General features: G+C 44.0%; 1 protein-coding gene across 1 annotated transcript in view; it reads left to right on the top strand.

The window, feature by feature from the left end:
- The window catches only part of LOC141101554 (uncharacterized), a 56,614-nt gene extending 54,421 nt beyond the window's left edge, over window positions 1–2,193 (top strand). Inside the window, exon 7 of the mRNA XM_073590675.1 lies at window positions 698–2,193. Within this exon, the coding sequence (XP_073446776.1) occupies window positions 698–1,962 (1,265 nt within the window). The 3' untranslated portion in view covers window positions 1,963–2,193. The remainder of the gene's footprint in view (window positions 1–697) is intronic.
- Window positions 2,194–22,011: the final 19,818 nt, after the last annotated feature.

Genomic DNA, 22,011 nt, shown 5'->3' with positions numbered 1-22,011 from the left:
GTTATTTCTGTGACCATTGTGGGTTTTTCTGTCATTAAATGAAGGGTAACAACACTTTTGACCCACGTGTGTAGGAGGAGTGAATATTTTGACTCCACAGCTTCTTTCCAGAAATTAACACACAGTGGATTTTGGAGAGTAAAAATTACACATTTGCCATTTTATTACCCAGCACATAGTGCCCAGATTGTGCTCCAGGAGACACACCGCAAATTAAGTGGATTCTTCTCACTATAATGTTGCTAAATACAGGGATCCTAAATGTTGTTTGCGCACACTGCAAGACTCCGAAGTGAGAGCGGATTTTGCTGGATTGGTTTATGGAAACCTTGTTGCTTTTCAACAGCCTTTGAGCCACTAATAGTGTGGGAACCTATGTTTTTCCATTGACAGATGATGGACCTGAGTGGGGACTTGTTTTTTGTAAGATGAGAATTGGTTTTATTTTCGCCTACATAACATTGATTGGTTTCTTTTTATTCGATATTTGGGAGGCAGAATGAACAAACTGTTGAACACCACACACTACTGGCTCATCCAACAAGGTTTTCTATTAGACTGTGAACTGTCATTGTCTTGGTAAATAATTAAAGTTTTTTACATAGCTTGCCATTTTTATGGACAGTTTAACTAGAAACATTCAAAAATATAAAACTCAAGGATATTTTATTAAAAAAACTGTTTTTTATCTTCACAGATGACTGTACCAGGAGATCAGAGGGACAGTTGACATCTTCAGCTTTTAAATCTGATAATCTTGAGATCCTACAAGATACAACTGAAGTGAATGCCATTACTCCAGATACATCATCATCCATTCACAGCAAAGATCTGTCATCTGATCCTATGAAACAGGTCCCATCTTCTGATGCATTACTGACTACTAAGGAAAATCAAAGTCACAAAAGAGGCATTAAAAAACAGACTGCTCCTAAAGCAAAGAAGTCATTTTCATGTTCAGAATGTGGGAAATGTTTTAACCTGAAACAGAATCTTGTTAAGCACCATAGAACACACACAGGGGAGAAGCCTTTCTCCTGTTCAGAATGTGGGAAATGTTTTAATCAGAAAGGGAATCTTGTTACACACCAAATAACTCACACAGGAGAGAAGTCTTTTTCATGTTCAGAATGTGGGAAATGTTTTAACCAAAAATCATATTTGGTTGATCACCAGAGAAGTCACACAGGAGAGAAGCCTTTTTCCTGTTTAGAATGTTGGAAATGTTTTGCACGTAAATCACTGCTTGTTATTCACCATAGAACTCACACAGGGGAGAAGCTTTTTTCATGTTCAGAATGTGGAAAATGTTTTGCACTTAAATCACAATTTGTTATCCACCAGAGAGCTCACACAGGGGAGAAGCCTTTTTCATGTTCAGAATGTGGGAAATGTTTTAACCTGAAAGGGAATCTTGTTGCACACCAAATAACTCACACAGGAGAGAAGCCATTTTCCTGTTCAGAATGTGGGAAATGTTTTGCACGTAAATCACTGCTTGTTACTCACCATAGAACTCACTCAGGGGAGAAGCCTTTTTCATGTTCAGAATGTGGAAAATGTTTTGCACTTAAACCACACTTTGTTAACCACCAGAGAACTCACACAGGGGAGAAGCCTTTTTCCTGTTCAGAATGTGGGAAATGTTTTAACAATAAATCCAATTGTGTTAAGCACCAGATAATCCACACAGGAGAGAAGCCTTTTTCATGTTCAGAATGTGGGAAATGTTTTGCACGTAAATCACACTTTGTTAACCACCAGAGAGCTCACACAGGAGAGAAGCCTTTTTCATGTTCAGAATGTGGGAAATGTTTTACAAATAAATCAGTGCTTGTTACTCACCAGAGAACTCACACAGGAGAGAAGCCATATTCATGTTCAGAATGTGAGAAATGTTTTACCAAGAAATGGACTCTTGCGAAACACCAAAGAACTCACTCAGGAGAGAAGCCTTTTTGATGTTCAGAATGTGGGAAATGTTTTAAATGGGAAAATAAATCTTGATCGCCATCCAAAAACTCGCACAGGGGAGAAGCCTTTTTCCTGTTCAGAATGTGGGAAATATTTTAATCGGAAAACACTTCTTGATAGACATCAGAGACCTCACACAGAGGAGAAGATGTTTTCATTTTCTTAATGTGGGAAATATTTTACTTGGAAATCAACTGGTAATAAACATCAGAGACGTCACATAGAGGAGAAGCCTTTTTTATGTTCATAGTGTTGGAATAGTTTTAACCAAAATTGAATCTTCTTAAATGGGTTGTCTCTTGTCATTCCTCATGTTTGCTGACAAAAGGATAAAACTAAACTTTATTAATTCCAAATGTAAAACTATACCCATAATTCAACCACTGAAGGTTAGTCGGAAAGTGACTAATAGAAAAAACATATACCCCACAGGTCAGTATATAGGGTGAGGTGACATATACACACTCACTCTCCAAGCCCTTCATTTCTACGGGCTTCATTGTCCTCACCGAAGGCGTCATCAGGAGACTAATACTAGATGTGTGCCCGATGCTATCACATCAGGAGGGCAGTAACATCACGATAGGGGCAGCTTTGTGGCGCTGGGGGTGGCGGCCCACCCACTTCGGTGCAGTCACAACTGGCAGGAAAGACGGCGTTTTGCTGCCTGTGCTGGAGATGGTGTGTGGCGCCACCAGAGGGTGGCCGCACCCAATCTCCACCACACGCCTCAAGCCGCGGTCTTTCCTGCCGGCTGTAACTGCATGGAGGTTGGTGGGCAGGCAGCGGCGGGATCCAGCACGTGTAGTCAGGTGGTGGGTGCTGGAGGGGTCCAGCGGTGGCATCCCTCATTACTCCCCACTCATTACACCCTCTTGTTATTCCCCTCTCACAGCAGGCTGGAAAGACTTTTTTGGCCTGTGCTGGAGATGGTGTGCGGCGCCACCAGAGAGTGATCTAAGAAGGCAAGAAAAAGATCATGCCCATATGAAAAGGAGCACCTCAATTATATGCAAAGAATAATGACACTGTATTAGACAATAATAGTACAAACACCAAAAAAGAAAAAACACAATTCCTATTAAAAACATTTAAAATACAAAAAGGACTGTGATATACAATGTCTGTAAAGTATGATGTTTTTTTCTGTAAGATATGTTTCTAGAAATCTCCCAGTGCTACTCTTCGGATGACAATGTAGACTGCCAGCGTTTGCAGCAGCCCCCGCAACCCCCCTTCAGTCTTATCAGACCTGTGCTGCTGGAAACCTGAAACCGTCTATTTCTTGTGAGCTAGGAATGTTAATTAAGCTGAGTGGAAATAGTGTCTTTGTTCTGAAAACATGTGCTCAGCTACCCTCATAGGAAATAATGGAGATCTAATCATTTGGTCATAGAACGCGGCGCTTCTATGGTAGAAACACGAAACCCACATTTCTGCTAAGGGCACGAAGCCAGCTTTCTGATCCCCTAATTTTCATGAGCCTAATCCTTCCAGAAATTGAGATATGGAGTGTGCCCAAATGGAGTGTCCTATTTCGTGCATTCTTGATGTTTTCTCGATGGGCTCATTACGCTGGGAAACATGATACCACCGGTGAGTTCATACGAGCTTCCCCCATTAAGATATGATTATCATAAGTTTTGTAGCCAAATCATAACTTGGAGAGAGGGAGGTTGGACCTCAGCGAACCACCCATTTCGTGAGGTCACAGACCCTAATCTATAAGATACTCCCTACCATTTTCCAGTCAGCTCAGCTCAAATCCTGGTGCCTGAGAGACGTGCCGATGAGTGGCGACGTTTGGTTAAGCGGCCCATCCCCCAACCTCAGCCACATGGTTTTGCCTAAAGAGTCATGAACAACTGTGAGTGTATTTTCTATGTTCATCCATTTTTTGCTTTATATTTGTAACTACATTTAGTGTCTCAATTTTATAACATCTTTTATCTGTATAACCACTGCCCTCATTTTGGGAATAAATGATTAAAAATCTATTAGTTCTGTCTACATGCTCTAAGAAAACAAACTTTATGCCTTGTTTAGATAATTACGCTACTGTGTGGGTTAGCTTCGAACCCCTCCCTTGAGTCTATAACTTAAGCGAGGAAACCAGGAGCTGGTGGCAGCACATTGTGCACGGTTGTTGCAGCTAGCTGGCAGTACAGAAGGGTCTTATATTGCTGAATGAGGGGCTGCGGCCACAGCATTGATAATTCCCTCACTGCAGTAGCCTAACTGCCGTTCACAACAAGCAGCCCGTCTGGCGACTAATTATCCTAGGTGCAGTTCCCTGACTAACATGAGGGTAAGGGGGCGCCGGAGAGCTGCGAGTTCCAAAGTGGAACTGAGAAAGTGGGATATACATAAATCCCCGCAGTTCGCAGAAGATTGTTAGCAGTGGTGAGGCATCCAAAATACCCCCCCTGCGGTAAATTGTTAGAGCGAGAATAGCTTGCTGGATATTTTTGTCACATGGCACCAGAGCGGTGGGATAACTAGAATCATAGAATCGTAGAGTTGGAAGGGACCTCCTGGGCCATATGGTCCAACCCCCTACTCAAAGCAGAATTCGCTAAATCATCCCAGTCAGATGTCTGTCCAGCCTCTGTTTGAAGACTTCCATTGAAGGAGAACTCACCACTTCTCGTGGCAGCTTGTTCCACTCATTGATCACTCTGTCAAAAAGTTTTTTCTAATATCTAATCTGTGTCTCCTCCCATTCAGTTTCATCCCATTGCTTCTAGTCTTTCCTTGTGCAAATGAGAATAAAGTTGATCCTTCTACAATGTGACAGCCCTTGAAATATTTGTAGACAGCTATTAAGTCTCCTCTCAGTCTTCTCTTTTGCAAACTAAACAATCCCAAATCCTGCAACCTTTCCTCATAAGACAGGGTTTGCAGACCGGTCACCATTCTGGTTGCTCTTTTCTGAACTTGCTCCAGTAAGTTGATGTCTTTTTTAAAATGTGATGCCCAAAACTGGACACAATATTCCAGATGAGGTCTGACCAAAGAGGAGTAGAGGGAAATAATGACTTCACGTGATCTAGACTGTATGCTTCTGTTAATACATCCTAGAATTGCATTTGCCTTTTTTGCTGCTGCATCACACTGTTGACTCATATTCAGTCTGTGATCTATTAGTATACCCAAGTCTTTTTCACATGTGCTGTTGCTTAGGCCTATTCCTCCCATTCTGTATATGCTTTTTTATTTTTATTGCCCAGATGTAGTACTTTGCATTTTTCCCTGTTAAAAACCATTCTGTTAGTTGCTGCCCACTTCTCCAGTTTATTTATATCTTTTTGAATCCTCTCTCTCTCTTCTCTAGTATTAGCTATCCCTCCTAGCTTTGTGTCATCAGCAAATTTAATCAGTTTACCCTCAATTCCTTCATCTAAATAGTTGATAAAGATGTTGAACAATACAGGGCCCAGGACAGAGCCCTGTGGTACCCCACTTGAGACATTCTTCCAACTGGATGTGCAGCCATTTACGACCACTCTTTGGGTCCGATCACTAAGCCAGTTATGAATCCATCTAACAGTTGCCTTGTCCATTCCATACTTAGTCATTTTTTCAATAAGGATTGTATGAGATACTTTGTCAAATGCTTTGCTGAAGTCAAGATATACTATAGCTACAGCATTTCCTTGATCCACCCAATCAGTGATTCCGTCATAGAAGGAAATTAAGTTAGTCTGACATGACTTATTAGTTACAAACCCATGCTGACTCTGTTTAATCACTTCATTCTTATCCAGGTACTGACATACATGTTGTTTAATAATTTGTTCAAAGATCTTTCCTGGTATAGAAGTCAGACTCACCTGCCTATAGTTGCCTGGGTCCACCTTCTTCCCCTTTTTGAAGATAGGAACAACATTTGCTCTTCTCCAGTCTTCTGGGATTTCTCCTGTTCTCCAAGAATTTTCAAAGATTATGGAGAGGGGTTCAAAAATTTCTTCTGCTATCTCCTTCAGTACTCTGGGGTGTAATTCATCTGGACCTGGAGACTTAAATTCATTTAGGTTAGCTAAGTGTTTCCTCACTATCTTTCTGTTTATAGATATCCTGGATTCTTCTATTCCCTTAATAGGACAGTGAAGAATAGTTGATGTTACATTTCCTTTCTGAGAGAAAACAGATGCAAAATAGGAATTTAAAAGTTCGGCCTTCTCAACATCCTGTCTTACCATTTCATCATTTTCATCCTGTAAAAATCCTATAGCATCTTTGACTTTTCTTTTACTCTTGACATATCCCCAAAATCCTTTTATTATTGCTTTTGACATCTCTTGCAAGCCTCAATTCATTGTCAGCTTTAGATAATCTGATTTGTGCCCTGCAAGTTCTGCAGACAGCATTATATTCTTCTTTAGATATGCCTCCCTCTTTCCATTTTATAAACATCTTTTTTTTCCTTTTTAGCATGTGCTTAAGTTCTGTGTTCATCCATCCTGGCTTCCTTAAATGCTTCCTATTCTTCCCTCTTTTCGGAATTGTTAACAATTGTGCTTTGAGAATTTCATTTTTCAAGATTTCCCATCCTTCCTGGACATATTTGTCTTTAAGGATATCCAGCCATGGGATCCTTCCAATTCTCTTTCTGAATCCCTTAAAATCTGCCTTTCTGAAATCTAACCTTGACGTCTGAGTCTTCACAGGTCTTCCTCCTCTAGTTATCCAAAATTCTAAAATAGCATGGTCGCTACCTCCTAGGGTCCCAGACACTTTTACCTCCTCAACCATTTCCTCCCTGTTTATAAGGATTAGATCCAAGGTAGCAGTTCCCCTTGTTTTCTCCCCTACCTTTTGGAAGATAAAGTTGTCAGCAAGAGAGGATAAGAATTTCCTTGACCTGTTAGTTTTGCCTGAGAGAGATTCCCAACAAATGTCTGGATAGTTGAAATCTCCCTGTTATGCGAGGCTTAGGTCGAAGGAGGCTGACAAAACCCGGGCCCCTGCGGAGTCCCTCAAACTAGGGAAAACCCTGTCTGACCCTCAACCCAGGGTTTTTGCTAAAGGTGCAAATGCCTGAGCCTCCAGCCTCTCCTTATCTCCTGCTCAGCCCTAAGCTGAACCCTCCACCCTCCACCCAGTGAGTTGTCAAACCACCAAAACCCACACAGTAATGACAGACAGGGAGAACTCAAACCACACCGCGCCGCAACCACACAGGACAATACTATAATGTGAACAGGGCAAAACAAAGCACAAATATAGGAAGATGAAAAGGTAACAACGGATCATACGACACCAGCTATGAATTTCTCTCTCCAACACCTCCACTCCAGACCGGAACCACTTGGCACAAAACACAAGCTATAATCGGCGACGCCCACAGGCCAGCACGACTATTTAAAGACCGTGGGCGTGACCAAACATCCCACCTGATTTCCAGCTAGATTAACCCCAGATAACCTGAGTAAAATCAAGCCGGCGCCACTGAGGCTATAGTGGACGGAGATGGAACTACCGCTGCCTGCTGGACGCTGTGGTGTGAACAGCGTCCGACATGACAGTACCCCGTCTTCTACGAGGGACCCCAGGGCCCTCAAGACTCATAGGACCCGGCTTGTCCGGATGACGGCGATGAAAGGAACTGACCAGCCGCTCCGCATGTATGTTTGAGGCTGGAACCCAAGACCTCTCCTCCGGACCATACCCCCGCCAGTGCACCAAATACTGAAGAGTACGGCGCAGTACTCGAGAGTCCACCACTTTGGAGACTTCAAACTCTAAATTGCCATCCACCATGACGAGGTGGCATCGGCGTCGTGTCCACAGAGCCTACCACCTTTTTCAATAAAGACCTGTGAAACACGTTGTGTATCTTGTATACCGCAGGAAGCTCCAACCGAAAAGCAACCGGGTTTATGATGGCAGCAACCTTAAAAAGGCCAATAAACCTTGGACCCAATTTCAATGATGGAATTTTGAGTTTTATGTTTTTAGTAGCTAACCACACCCAATCACCCACACACAGGTCCGGACCTGGCACGCGTCTAGAGTCAGCCACACGTTTGTATCTTGCACTCATGCTCAGCAATCGCTGTTTCACACTCCTCCAGACCGATGATAGTTGAACTCCTAACCGGTCCTCCTCTGGGACGCCCCCAGAGCCCCCCTGATGCAAGGTACAAAATTGAGGATGGTGCCCATAAACCCAAAAGAACGGAGACTCTCCCGATGATTCTTGGCGGTGATTATTTAATGCGAACTCGGCCAAGGGAAGGAACGTCGACCACTCCTCTTGGTTGTCAGACACAAAACATCGCAAATACTGCTCCAGATTTTGGTTCATGCGCTCAGTTTGACCATTTGACTGCGGATGAAACGCCGACGAATGAGACAACTTGATCCCCAATCGTGAGCAAAAAGCTTTCCAAAACTTCGCCACAAACTGGGTACCCCTATCAGACACTATGTCCGACGGAACTCCGTGCAGTCTGACCACCTCCTGCACAAAGACCTGAGCCAACGTCTTCGCGTTGGGCAAGGAAGGCAACGACACAAAATGCGCCATCTTCGAAAATCGATCAACCACCACCAGGATGACCGTGTTCCCCGCCGAGGCAGGCAAGTCTGTGATAAAGTCCATGGAGATTTCTGTCCATGGCCTACTAGGTATCCCCAGAGGCTGTAGAGTGCCAGCAGGACGGGTTCTGGGCGACTTGGCCCTGGCGCACGTGATGCAAGCTGTCACGTAGGAAACCACATCCTGCCGGATTTTTGACCACCAGAAGCGGCGCGATACCAGTTCCAAGGTGCCCCTAACCCCTGGATGACCGGCCAGGACCGAGTCGTGGTGTTCCCCCAACACTTTAAGACGAAGATGAAGGGGTACGAACGACTTATTAGCGGGAAGTCCTGGTGGTACCTCCTCCTGGGCCTCGGCAATCTCCGCCTCTACCTCAGTCGTGAGAGCCGAAACCACTACACCTTCCTGGAGGATGGGTACCGGCTCTTCCCGAGGTTCTCCCCCCGGAAAACACCTGGACAAGGCATCCGCCTTGGTGTTTTTCGCCCCAGGATGGTAAGTCACCAGAAAGTTAAAACGTGTAAAAAACAATGCCCAGCGAGCCTGCCTGGGAGACAGACGCTTGGCCGACTCCAGATAGAGCAGGTTTTTATGGTCGGTGATGACTGTGACCTGGTGGGCCGCCCCCTCCAAGAAGTGTCGCCATTCCTCAAAAGCCAATTTGATGGCCAACAACTCCCTGTTGCCGATGTCGTAATTCCTTTCGGCCGGCGACAGCTTCTTGGAGAAGTAGGCGCATGGACGCAAATTGCTCAAGGACGAGCCCTGTGACAGTACTGCCCCCACTCCCACCTCAGACGCATCGACCTCCACCGTAAAAGGTTTAGATACGTCCGGTTGCACCAGAATGGGGGCTGAAGCAAAACGGTTCTTCAGAAGCTCAAATGCACGCACCGCATCCTCAGACCAGATAGCGAGATTGGTACCTTTTTTCGTCATGTCCGTGAGCGGTTTGGCTATAGTAGAGAAATTCTTAATAAACTTCCTATAATAGTTGGCAAACCCAAGGAACCGCTGGAGCGCCTTTAGATTACCAGGCCGTTCCCATCGCAGCACCGCTTGCACCTTCGCGGCATCCATTTTAAACCCTGCAGCGGACACAATATATCCCAAAAAAGGCAACTCTTGAACAAAAAACACGCATTTTTCAAGCTTAGCATAGAGCTTATTCTCACGGAGCAGCTGTAATACCTGCCTGACATGCTCTAAATGAGTGTCCTGGTCGCTCGAATAAATAAGGATATCATCCAGGTACACAATCACAAATTTCCCCAGCAAATGAGCAAATACATCATTTATGAAATGTTGGAACACAGCAGGCGCGGTTGTCAACCCAAGTGGCATAACTAGGCTTTCAAAATGACCCTCAGGGGTATTAAATGCCGTCTTCCACTCATCCCCCTGACGGACCCTTATGAGGTTATATGCCCCCCTGAGGTCAAGTTTGGAAAACCACTTCGCACCAGCCACCTGGTTGAACAAATCAGGGATCAGAGGCATCGGGTAGGGATCACGGACCGTAATCTGGTTTAACTCCCGGAAATCCAGACACGGGCGTAACCCCCCATCTTTCTTCTTAATAAAGAAAAACCCCGCTGCTACAGGTGAGGATGAAGGCCGGATGTGCCCTTTACTTAAACTCTCCGCAATGTAGTCCTTAAGAGCTTGTCTCTCCGGACCAGAAATACTAAACATCCTCGCCTTAGGCAATTTAGCCCCGGGTTTTAACCTAATTTGACAGTCATAGGCTCGATGTGGAGGTAGTTCTGAGCAACCCCTCTCAGAGAATACGTCCGCAAAATCCAGCAATGCCTCCGGAAGGCTGGACTTCACGGCGGACACACATGTGGCCAAGCAATTTTCCTGGCAGAAACTGCTCCACTGGACTATGTCCTGGGTTCTCCAGTCAATCACCGGGTTGTGCTTAGACAACCATGGGAAACCCAGGACTATTTGTGCTGGGAGATTATTGAGTACCTTACATGTAACCCACTCAGAATGTAGGACCCCAATGTGGAGTTTAACCTCAGCTACAAACTCAGTAATCTCCCCCTGTGGGAGGGGAGCTGCATTAATGGTAACCACGCGAATAGGATGAGGGAGTTTTTCGATCTTGAAACCTGCCATGCGTGCAAACTCCTCATCCATGAGATTGGTGGCTGAACCGCTATCCACAAACACTGATATTGGTAGCTCTCTGCCCGCAATAATAACCCTGGCAGGGAGCATACATTGAGATACCATCATGGAGGATATGCATACGCTCAGTTGCGCCTCCTCCATACCCTCTGAGCTTACCAGTTTTCCGCCGGTGCGACTTTCTTTGGTAGCACAGGACAAGCATTTACATAATGATCTCTTTTACCACAGTAAAAACATGCTCCATGCTTCCTGAACCCAGGAACGCGACGCTGCACATGTGATACCCCAGCGATTTGCATAGGTTCCGTGGGCTCACCTGCAGCAACCACACTTGCACCCCTGCTTTCCCCCAGAGGCAGCGTCTCCTGCTCCCCTTGACGCAAACGGCGATCAATACGGATAACCAAACTCATGGCAGATTCTAACGAAGCAGGAGTCTCATACATCAGGAGGGCCTGTTTAACTCTTTGTGAGACCCCATGAATAAACTGACTCCGCAGCGCTGGGTCGTTCCACTGTGTGTCTACTGCCCAATGGCGAAATTCTGAACAATAGTCTTCCGCCATACGTTCCCCCTGACGGAGGGCGCGGATCTTAGATTCTGCTAAAGCCAATCTGTCGGGGTCATCATAAATGAGCCCGAGTGCTGAAAAAACATTCTCAACTGAATGAAATGTAGCAGAGTCGGCTGGTAAGGAAAACGCCCATGCTTGGGGGTCCCCACTCAGTAATGATAACACCAGACCCACCCGCTGAGCCTCATTACCTGAGGAGACCGGGCGCATGCGAAAGTATAACTTGCAGGCCTCCCGAAATATGACAAATTTGCTGCGTTCCCCAGAAAATCGTTCAGGCAGCGGAATCTTAGGCTCTGCACCTGCACCAGCAGAAGCCGCCTGCACATTAGCTACAACCAGGCCCTGCTGCTGAACTGCCCCCTTCAACTCGGTGACCTGTACGGACAGCGCCGCCAACTGGCGGTTTATGGAAGTCATGGAATCCATGGAAAAATGCTGGGCCGATTATAATGTTATGCGAGGCTTAGGTCGAAGGAGGCTGACAAAACCCGGGCCCCTGCGGAGTCCCTCAAACTAGGGAAAACCCTGTCTGACCCTCAACCCAGGGTTTTTGCTAAAGGTGCAAATGCCTGAGCCTCCAGCCTCTCCTTATCTCCTGCTCAGCCCTAAGCTGAACCCTCCACCCTCCACCCAGTGAGTTGTCAAACCACCAAAACCCACACAGTAATGACAGACAGGGAGAACTCAAACCACACCACGCCGCAACCACACAGGACAATACTATAATGTGAACAGGGCAAAACAAAGCACAAATATAGGAAGACGAAAAGGTAACAACGGATCATACGACACCAGCTATGAATTTCTCTCTCCAACACCTCCACTCCAGACCGGAACCACTTGGCACAAAACACAAGCTATAATCGGCGACGCCCACAGGCCAGCACGACTATTTAAAGACCGTGGGCGTGACCAAACATCCCACCTGATTTCCAGCTAGATTAACCCCAGATAACCTGAGTAAAATCAAGCCGGCGCCACTGAGGCTATAGTGGACGGAGATGGAACTACCGCTGCCTGCCGGACGCTGTGGTGTGAACAGCGTCCGACATGACACTCCCATGACAACTATGTCATATTTTTTGGAGAACTTGGCCATTTGATGCATAAAGAGTTCATCCATATCTTCAGCTTGCACAGGCGGCCTGTAGTAAATGCCTACAATGGTGTCCTTTCCATTGTTCTGTCCTTGTATTCTTACCCAAACAGTTTCCACAGAACTCCCGGTCTCTGAAGCTTCAATCTCTGTGCAGATATACGCGTTTCTAACATACAATGCAACACCCCCTCCTCGTTTATCAAGTCTGTTTCTTGCAAATAAGTTGTATCCTTCTAGTCTTGTATTCCAATCATGTGTATCGTCCCACCAAGTTTCAGTGATTCCAATTACGTCATATTTCTTTTCCTGTGTTAATAGTTCCAATTCTCCTTGTTTGTTGCCCATGCTTTGTGCATTAGTATAGAAACATTTTAGTTTGTGATTGGTTTCTCTTTCTCCAATATTTTTATTAATTAGATTCTTTCGTCTTTGTTCTTCCTTTCTAAGATAAGCCCTCACTGTGCCTGTGATAGCCGTGTGCCAGCAGTGTGTCGCATCCCTCCGTCCGCTGATACACCCGTGTCAGTGGTGGGATCGTGATGTACTGGTGACACAGGGTCCGCTGTCAGCCACGTTTTGGTGGCAGCGGCTCGTCGGTTCGTCGCAAGGACCTATAATGAATCATGCCTTTTAATAAAAGCAATGATTTTCCAGACATAATAATCTCCCAATGGCACAAAATGAGTGCACACAAGCCAACATCAATGGTATTGCACATATAGACTGAATGTTATAAATAACCAAGAATAATTCCTGTGTTGAGAGAGAGCATATATATATCATACATATAGCAACATCAAATAGTTGCTCAATAGCTATGAAGTGCATACACAGTAAATACTTTCAAATGGGCCCAGAGGAACACAAAAAAAAGCATGAAGAGGAGAGTAATTAGCCTGTAAAATACAGGTCCCCCACAATGGCTAACATTGAAGGCTTGGATTGCCCAGATTTTTTAAAATTAGAATGGCAGGTTGCTCAGTAGTTATAAAGAGCATATAGGTAGTACCATATGGGCCCAGAAAGACACACAAAAGGGAGATATATATACAAAAGGGAAATAATAAGCCTGTTAAAATACAGGGCCCTCGCAATGGCCAAAGATAATCAACTGGTAGCACACAGAATTTAACAAGAATAAGAAACCCATCCCTAGGAGAGTGGCCGCACCCAATCTCCAGCACAGGCCTCAAGCTGCAGTCTTTCCTGCTAGCTGTGACTGTACAGAGGTGGGTGGGCAGGCAGCGGCAGGATCCCGCGCATGTAGTCAGGCGGTGGGTACTGGCGGGGGTCCAGTGGCGGCATCCCTCTCATTACTCCCCCCTCATTACACCCTCTCGTTACATCCCTCGCACAGCTGGCAGGAAAGATGGTGTTTTGCAGCCTGTGCTGGAGATAGTGTGCGGCGCCACCAGAGGGTGGCCACACCCAATCTCCAGCATAGGCCTCAAACCGTGGTCTTTCCTGCCAGCTGTGACTGCACGGAGGTTGGTGGACAGGCAGCGGTGGAATCCGGTGCGTGTAGTCAGGTGGTGGGTCCTAGTGGGGTCCGGCGGTGGCATTCCTCTCATTACTCCCCCCTCATTACACCCCCTCATTATTCCCCCTTCATTACACCCCTCTCATTATACCTCCTCGTTACACCCCTTTCACAGCCTCGTGTTTGCAGCGGCAGCTGGGATCCAAGCAGCGGCCGGGATCCCAGCGGTGGTTGGGATAGCAGCGGGGTTCGGGATTGCAGCGGCAGCTGGGATCCCAGCGGTGGTTGGGATCGCAGCGGTGGCCTGGATCCGAGTGGCAGCTGGGGTCCCAGCGGCGGTTGGGATTGCAGCGGTGGCCTGGATCCGAGTGGCAGCTGGGATCCCAGTGGCGGTCGGGATCGCAACAGCGTCCGGGATCGCAGCGGTGTCCTGGATCTGAGTGGCAGCTGGGATCCTAGCTGCAGCCGGGATCGCAGCGGCGTTCGGGATCCGAGCGGCAGCTGGGATCTCAGCGGTAGCCTGGATCCGAGCGGCGGTCGGGATCGTGGCGGCCTGGATCCCAGCGGCGGTTGAGATTGCAGCGTCATTCGGGATCGCAGCTGCATCCTGGATCCAAGTGGCATCTCTTGGGTGTTCCAAAATGGAGGTCGGTGTTCTTCCGGTGCAGCGCGGTGGATTGTGGGATTCGGGGACACCCAGACAGAAGTGGATGATGGACAATTTAAGGCAACTATATACTGTATATAGATGGCCATGCTGCGGTCTGTCAGGGAATGAGTGCAATATCGTTATAAAGATAAGGGATATGTGCAATCATAATGTCTGGGAGATCTGTGCCATTATTTAGTATGAATATGGAAATTATCTCTGAAAGGTAAGTGTTCCCTGAGCCGTATATACGGTATTTTCACATACTATCTATTCCTGACACTGGAGGGGCTTATAAACTTACAAACTATATAGTTTAAAGTCTGGGGTCGGCCAATATGTGGCTAGTTTTCTGACTGTTTCGGTTAACATGATACATGATTTTAGGGTTTTCTTCGTCTAGTCCCACTTGAATATACTTCAATATTAAATAGTCTCCTGATGAATGAATGAATCCAATGAATATTCATTTCTCTTAAGTAGCGGCACACGTGACTGCCAGCAGCAGCAGGAAGCCGGTGGCTGACACTGTGCGCTACTGAAGAGGAATGAATTTTTACCATGCTATCCGATGAACAGTCCCTGTGAGTACTCCGGCAGCTGTGCTCTGCTTGTGAGCAACGCATGACATCCCTGCCATGTGCTACTTACAATCATAAAGCAGATTAAAAACATATGTAACATGCACAAGTGTGAACAAGTCGGTAAGACAATGCTCACACCACCCAATGGCTGAGACACAACAAGAAAACACAAAATAACAAATTTGCAAAAATACTCTGCAGTAAAAAACATGACAGTAATCAGCAAGTGCTGTACTGTATAACAAATACAGGGTATTTAGGCGATACGTTTTTTGCAAAAAATATCTACCAAGCTGCTTCACCACGTCACAGTAACCCTTCACGAAGCAGTCCCTATCTAATGTATTTAAAACCTGAACTTGTGAACAGTGTCTAAATGAGCTGTCCTGCACCACAAGCCCATATACTAGGAAGCGCCTGTCTGTATCCTGTTCATTTAGACACTGTTCACATGTTCAGGTTTTAAATACATTAAATAGGGACTGCTTTGTGAAGGGTTACCGTGACGTGGTGAAGCAGCTTGGTATATATTTTTTGCAAAAAATGTATCGACTAAATACCCTGTATTTGTTATACAGCACTTGCTGATTACTGTCATGTTTTTTACTGCAGAGTATTTTTGCAAATTTGTTATTTTGTGTTTTCTTGTTGTGTCTCTTACAATCATAAAGCAGTTGCTGACACCGGAGCAGGACGCAGTGTAGGAGCGCCAGATAGATAAGTGTAATTTTTTTTATGTTTCCTGATGGGGCCATGCATACCTGGATGGGGGCCAATTATAAGGATTGGGCCATGCATACCAGGACCGGGATGGGGGCCAATAATACCAGAATAGAGATGGTGCCCTGCATATTGGGATGAGATGGGGACCCTGCATACTATGACAAGATGGGGGCCCTGCATACTAGTATAGGGATGAGTGCGATCATTCCTGCCAGGATTAGGATGAGGGATCCATGCATACCAGGATAGGGATGAGAAGGCCTTGTTTATCAGGATGGGGATGAGGGAGCCATGCTGTTATGAGTGGCGGAAGACACTAAATAAAAAATATAAATAAAAGTGCCTTCGCCACTCGGGGTCCACCGTGCGGCAGATAGAAAAACCGCAGCTAGAAGACACAGAGCACTGTGGCGGTAATGTGCACGGGGTTCTATATCACCCAGGTGCAATCAAGCAGTCCCTTTTAAGTGCACAGAGCTGCTACAGAAAATACTAGAGAAGGAACGCTGAGCCTGTTAGTAACACAGGGACTCAGCGGCACACAGGCGGTAGGTAAAAACCGGAGTAGTTAGAAACGTCACTACGTCCGAAACCTACCGTGGTAGCCAGTGTGCTGGAGTCGCAACCGCGGACGCAGAAATAAGCTGCAACTGCAGCGCGGCAAGAACTGAGCCACTGGCGAGGCACTGCAAAAAACGCTGGCGCGATGCAGGACGCTAAGCTGCTGTAACAGATGGAGCATATGCGCGCTGGCGCAAGTGCTGCTACTGGCTGATTCCCAATCACACAGATGTATTATCAGAGGGAAGGGGTTTCTTAATGAGTCAGTCACCAGTCCAAGCATCCATCACCATACACACAGCAGCAAGTATGAAATACTAGCGCATGGCGGAACAGCCATGCGCACTTTTGTATAGCGTACGGGACCTTCCGGAAACCTCCATAACCCTGAGCTGGACCAATGGAATCAGGAGCAGGACCTGAGCACCTGACTCCTGAGCTCCAATGGGAGGTTGTCCCAGGAGCATGCTCAGAGTATGGCATGAAGGACTTAGCCTCTGGAGAAAGTTGCTAAAAAGCAATCTCCTCTGCAATCTCTCCTGCAGTGGACGGATAGCAGGAGACTGCAGGATGTAAGGGTCTAGATCTTTGCATAGCCAGAGCAGAAATCTGACTCCTAACACATGCATACCAGGATAGGGGATATTAAGTGAAGAATTAACCGTATTTTTTGCTTCAATTTTTTTTTCTAATTTCCTCTTCTAAACCTAGGTGCGTCTTATAGTCCAAAAAATACAGTATATATATCTATCTTTTTTCTTTCTCAGTGAACTCATTCCTCACATTTGGTCTCATTAAAATAAAAACACTCACACTCTGCTGGCGTGCTGGCTCCACTTCAGCGGTGTCGAGACTCACTGTCCCGGGGCCTATGTGAGGTTCTCACATCACACGAGCCCTGCACCCAGTCACCGGCAACTTCACTGTGCTCAGTCCTAGGCCCCCTCCTCTTCTCTCTATACACTGCCCCTATTGGACAAACAATCAGCAGATTTGGGTTCCAGTATCATCTCTATGCTGATGACACCCAATTATACACTTCTTCCCCTGACATCACCCTTACCCTAATTCAAAATACCCAGGATTGTCTGCTGTCTCTAACATCATGTCCTCCCTCTATCTGAAACTAAGTCTCTCCAAAACTGAACTTCTTGTGTTTCTCCCCTCTACTAACCTCACTCTACCTAACATTGAAATAACCCTGGAGGGTTCAACCATAACTCCCAAGCAGCATGCCCGCTGTCTTGGGGTCATATTTGACACTGAACTTTCCTTTACTCCGTACATCCGATCACTCAGTCGCTCTTGTCACCTGCATCTTAAAAACATCTCCAGAATCCGACCTTTTCTCACCTTTGAAACTGCTAAGACTCTTACTGTCGCTCTTATTCATTCTCGTCTGGACTACTGCAACTCTCTTCTGATCGGACTCCCTCTTACCAAACTTTCTCCTCTCCAATCCATCTTGAATGCAGCAGCCAGGGTCATATTTCTGTCCAGCCGCTCCACCGATGCCTCCATCTTGTGTCAGTCATTACACTGGCTACCTATTCGCTACAGGGTCCAGTATAAACTCATCTCTCTCACCCACAAAGCTCTCCACTGTTCTGCACCGCCTTATATCTCCTCTCTCATCTCTGTCTATTGCCCTACACGTGCCCTCCGTTCTACAAATGACCTAAGACTAACATCCCCCGTAATCCGAACCTCGCACCTCCGTCTCCAAGACTTCTCTCGTGCTGCTCCAGCTCTCTGGAATGCACTTCCCTAGATGATCAGACTGATACCTAGCCCCGACCTATTCAAGTGCGCTTTGAAAACCCATCTCTTCAAACAAGCCTGCCACATCAACTACTCAGTAAACTAACTTTGCCCTGTTCCCTCCTTCCAAATATTCTGAATCTGCACCCTACTATTCATCTGTCTCCACACCCTCCATGCACATGATAACTGCACTTGATACTTGTCTATTGCACTTAAACACACGGGCTGATGACCGGATCATGCAGCTTTATATGAAAATCCCTATTTATTATAATTGCCAGACCTGAAATAACAAGCACTTTTCACCTACTGTGTCCCCCCATTTCCTTGTAGATTGTAAGCTTGCGAGCAGGGACCTCACTCCTAATGTCACTGTTTGAATTGTCTTAACTTGTATTGAATTTATTGTCTGTACATGTCCCCGCTTAATTGTAAAGTGCTGCGGAATATGTTGGCGCTATATAAATAAAAATTATTATTATTATTATCAACAGGAAGCCAGGGCTGCGGCTGCTCTCTGACGGCCTCATGATGCTTGATTTGTCTGAAGGTGGGGACAGTGACGTCAGCGCTGATTGGGAACAGGGCTCACATGACGTAACAACCTCAAAAGAACCCCAAGAACACAAGTGCCCACACCACTGAAACGGAGCCAGCATGGGAGGTTTGTATAAGTGTTTTTATTTTTAACAGGACCAAACATGAGGAATGAGAAGGGGTTGTCCAACTAGTTGTCAACCTTTTTATCAAAAATCCCACACAGAGAAAAGTCATTATTATACCGAGAGTGTGAGAAATGAATTACAGGAAAATCGTATTTTGTTGACCTTCAAAAATAACTCAGACGAGGAGAACCTATATATATTATTCACAAATTGTACAAAAACATGATGCACGCGGCGTGCGTTCAAGAATGATATATTATATGGGAGTTTTATAGGATAAATTCAAGGTGAGAATATTATATGGGAGTTTTATAGGATAAATTCAAGGTGAGAATATTATATGGGAGTTTTATAGGATAAATTCAAGGTGAGAATATTATATGGGAGTTTTATAGGATAAATTCAAGGTGAGAATATTATATGGGAGTTTTATAGGATAAATTCAAGGTGAGAATATTATATGGGAGTTTTATAGGATAAATTCAAGGTGAGAATATTATATGGGAGTTTTATAGAATAAATTCAAGGTGAGAATATTATATGGGAGTTTTATAGGATAAATTCAAGGTGAGAATATTATATGGGAGTTTTATAGGATAAATTCAAGGTGAGAATATTATATGGGAGATTTATAGGATAAATTCAAGGTGAGAATATTATATGGGAGATTTATAGGATAAATTCAAGGTGAGAATATTATATGGGAGATTTATAGGATAAATTCAAGGTGAGAATATTATATGGGAGTTTTATAGGATAAATTCAAGGTGAGAATATTATATGGGAGTTTTATAGGATAAATTCAAGGTGAGAATATTATATGGGAGTTTTATAGGATAAATTCAAGGTGAGAATATTATATGGGAGTTTTATAGGATAAATTCAAGGTGAGAATATTATATGGGAGTTTTATAGGATAAATTCAAGGTGAGAATATTATATGGGAGATTTATAGGATAAATTCAAGGTGAGAATATTATATGGGAGTTTTATAGGATAAATTCAAGGTGAGAATATTATATGGGAGTTTTATAGGATAAATTCAAGGTGAGAATATTATATGGGAGTTTTATAGGATAAATTCAAGGTGAGAATATTATATGGGAGATTTATAGGATAAATTCAAGGTGAGAATATTATATGGGAGTTTTATAGGATAAATTCAAGGTGAGAATATTATATGGGAGTTTTATAGGATAAATTCAAGGATGGAATATTATATGGGAGTTTTATAGGATAAATTCAAGGTGAGAATATTATATGGGAGTTTTATAGGATAAATTCAAGGATGGAATATTATATGGGAGTTTTATAGGATAAATTCAAGGTGAGAATATTATATGGGAGTTTTATAGGATAAATTCAAGGTGAGAATATTATATGGGAGATTTATAGGATAAATTCAAGGTGAGAATATTATATGGGAGATTTATAGGATAAATTCAAGGTGAGAATATTATATGGGAGTTTTATAGGATAAATTCAAGGTGAGAATATTATATGGGAGTTTTATAGGATAAATTCAAGGTGAGAATATTATATGGGAGTTTTATAGGATAAATTCAAGGTGAGAATATTATATGGGAGTTTTATAGGATAAATTCAAGGATGGAATATTATATGGGAGTTTTATAGGATAAATTCAAGGTGAGAATATTATATGGGAGTTTTATAGGATAAATTCAAGGTGAGAATATTATATGGGAGTTTTATAGGATAAATTCAAGGTGAGAATATTATATGGGAGTTTTATAGGATAAATTCAAGGTGAGAATATTATATGGGAGTTTTATAGGATAAATTCAAGGTGAGAATATTATATGGGAGTTTTATAGGATAAATTCAAGGTGAGAATATTATATGGGAGTTTTATAGAATAAATTCAAGGTGAGAATATTATATGGGAGTTTTATAGGATAAATTCTAGGTGAGAATATTATATGGGAGTTTTATAGGATAAATTCAAGGTGAGAATATTATATGGGAGTTTTATAGGATAAATTAAAGGTGAGAATATTATATGGGAGTTTTATAGGATAAATTCAAGGTGAGAATATTATATGGGAGTTTTATAGGATAAACCAAATACCAACAGAAAATAAATGACCCAAAACAAACATTTATCAGTAAAAATAACTCCTCTTTATTAGGTAAAGTATAAAAGAATTGCGCCATTTTCCGATACCCGTCGCATCTCCATTTTTCATGATCTTGGGTTGGGTGAGGGATTATTTTTTGTGTGCCGAGCTGACGTTTTTAATGGATACCATTTTGGTGCAGATACGATCTTTTGATCGCCCGTTATTGCATTTTAATGCAATGTTGCGGCGATCATAAAGACGTAATTCTGGCGTTTTGGATTTTTCTCCTTATGCCGTTTAGCGATCGGGTTAATTCTTTTTTTATATTGACAGATCAAGCGATTCTGAATGCGGTGTTACCAAATATGTGTATGTTTTTTCTTTGTATTGTTTTGTTTTGAATGGGGTGAAAGGGGGGTGATTTGAACTTTTATATATTTTTTATATATTTTAAAAAACATTTATTTTTTTACTTTTGGCATTGTGAAGACATACAGCATTGTATCTTAATTAACCAGAGGACTATTTTTAGCAAATGAAGAATAAAATGTTATCTGTATATTGGCTTTAAATTTAAGTGTTGATTTCTAGTTGGTCAAGAAAACAGACTTTTGTTTGTGTAAGCCGGTAATATTGACTTTTATTGTGCGCTTATCCTTGATCACTAGTGATGTTTGCTGATATGCTAATTATACATTGTGTTATGGAACCAGTTTGTTGACTTATAAAGCAAAGAGGGAAAAACATGTTGCATTTCGGCACGCACGGCGCACCGTCAAAAGTGCGCAGCACGCTACTTTCACACTGGCAGCGCATGATCTGCGCACCCTATGCTAAAGATAGGGTGCGCCGATCGCATGCATGCAAATGCGATAGTAGGCGGTGATCCCGGATGGGGCGGGCAGGGAGCCGGATCGGGGCGGGGCTTACTGACACAGTGCGCAGCGTTGTTTCAACGCTAATGTGAAACCAGCCTAAGACATACAGCATTGTATATTAATTAACCAGACGACTATTTTTTAGCAGACGAAGAATAATAGAATGTTACCTGTATGTTGGCTTTCAAATTTAAGTGCTGATTTCTGGTTGGTCAAGAAAACAGACTTTTGTTACTGTAAGCCGGTAATAATGACTTTTATTGTGCGCTTATCCTTGATCACTAGT

The sequence above is a fragment of the Dendrobates tinctorius genome, unplaced genomic scaffold (assembly GCF_039654945.1).
Source record: "Dendrobates tinctorius isolate UK_male_01 unplaced genomic scaffold, ASM3965494v1 ptg000119l, whole genome shotgun sequence".
In the NCBI taxonomy this organism is placed as follows: Eukaryota; Metazoa; Chordata; class Amphibia; order Anura; family Dendrobatidae; genus Dendrobates; species Dendrobates tinctorius.
This window is presented reverse-complemented; position numbering and strand designations above follow the sequence as displayed.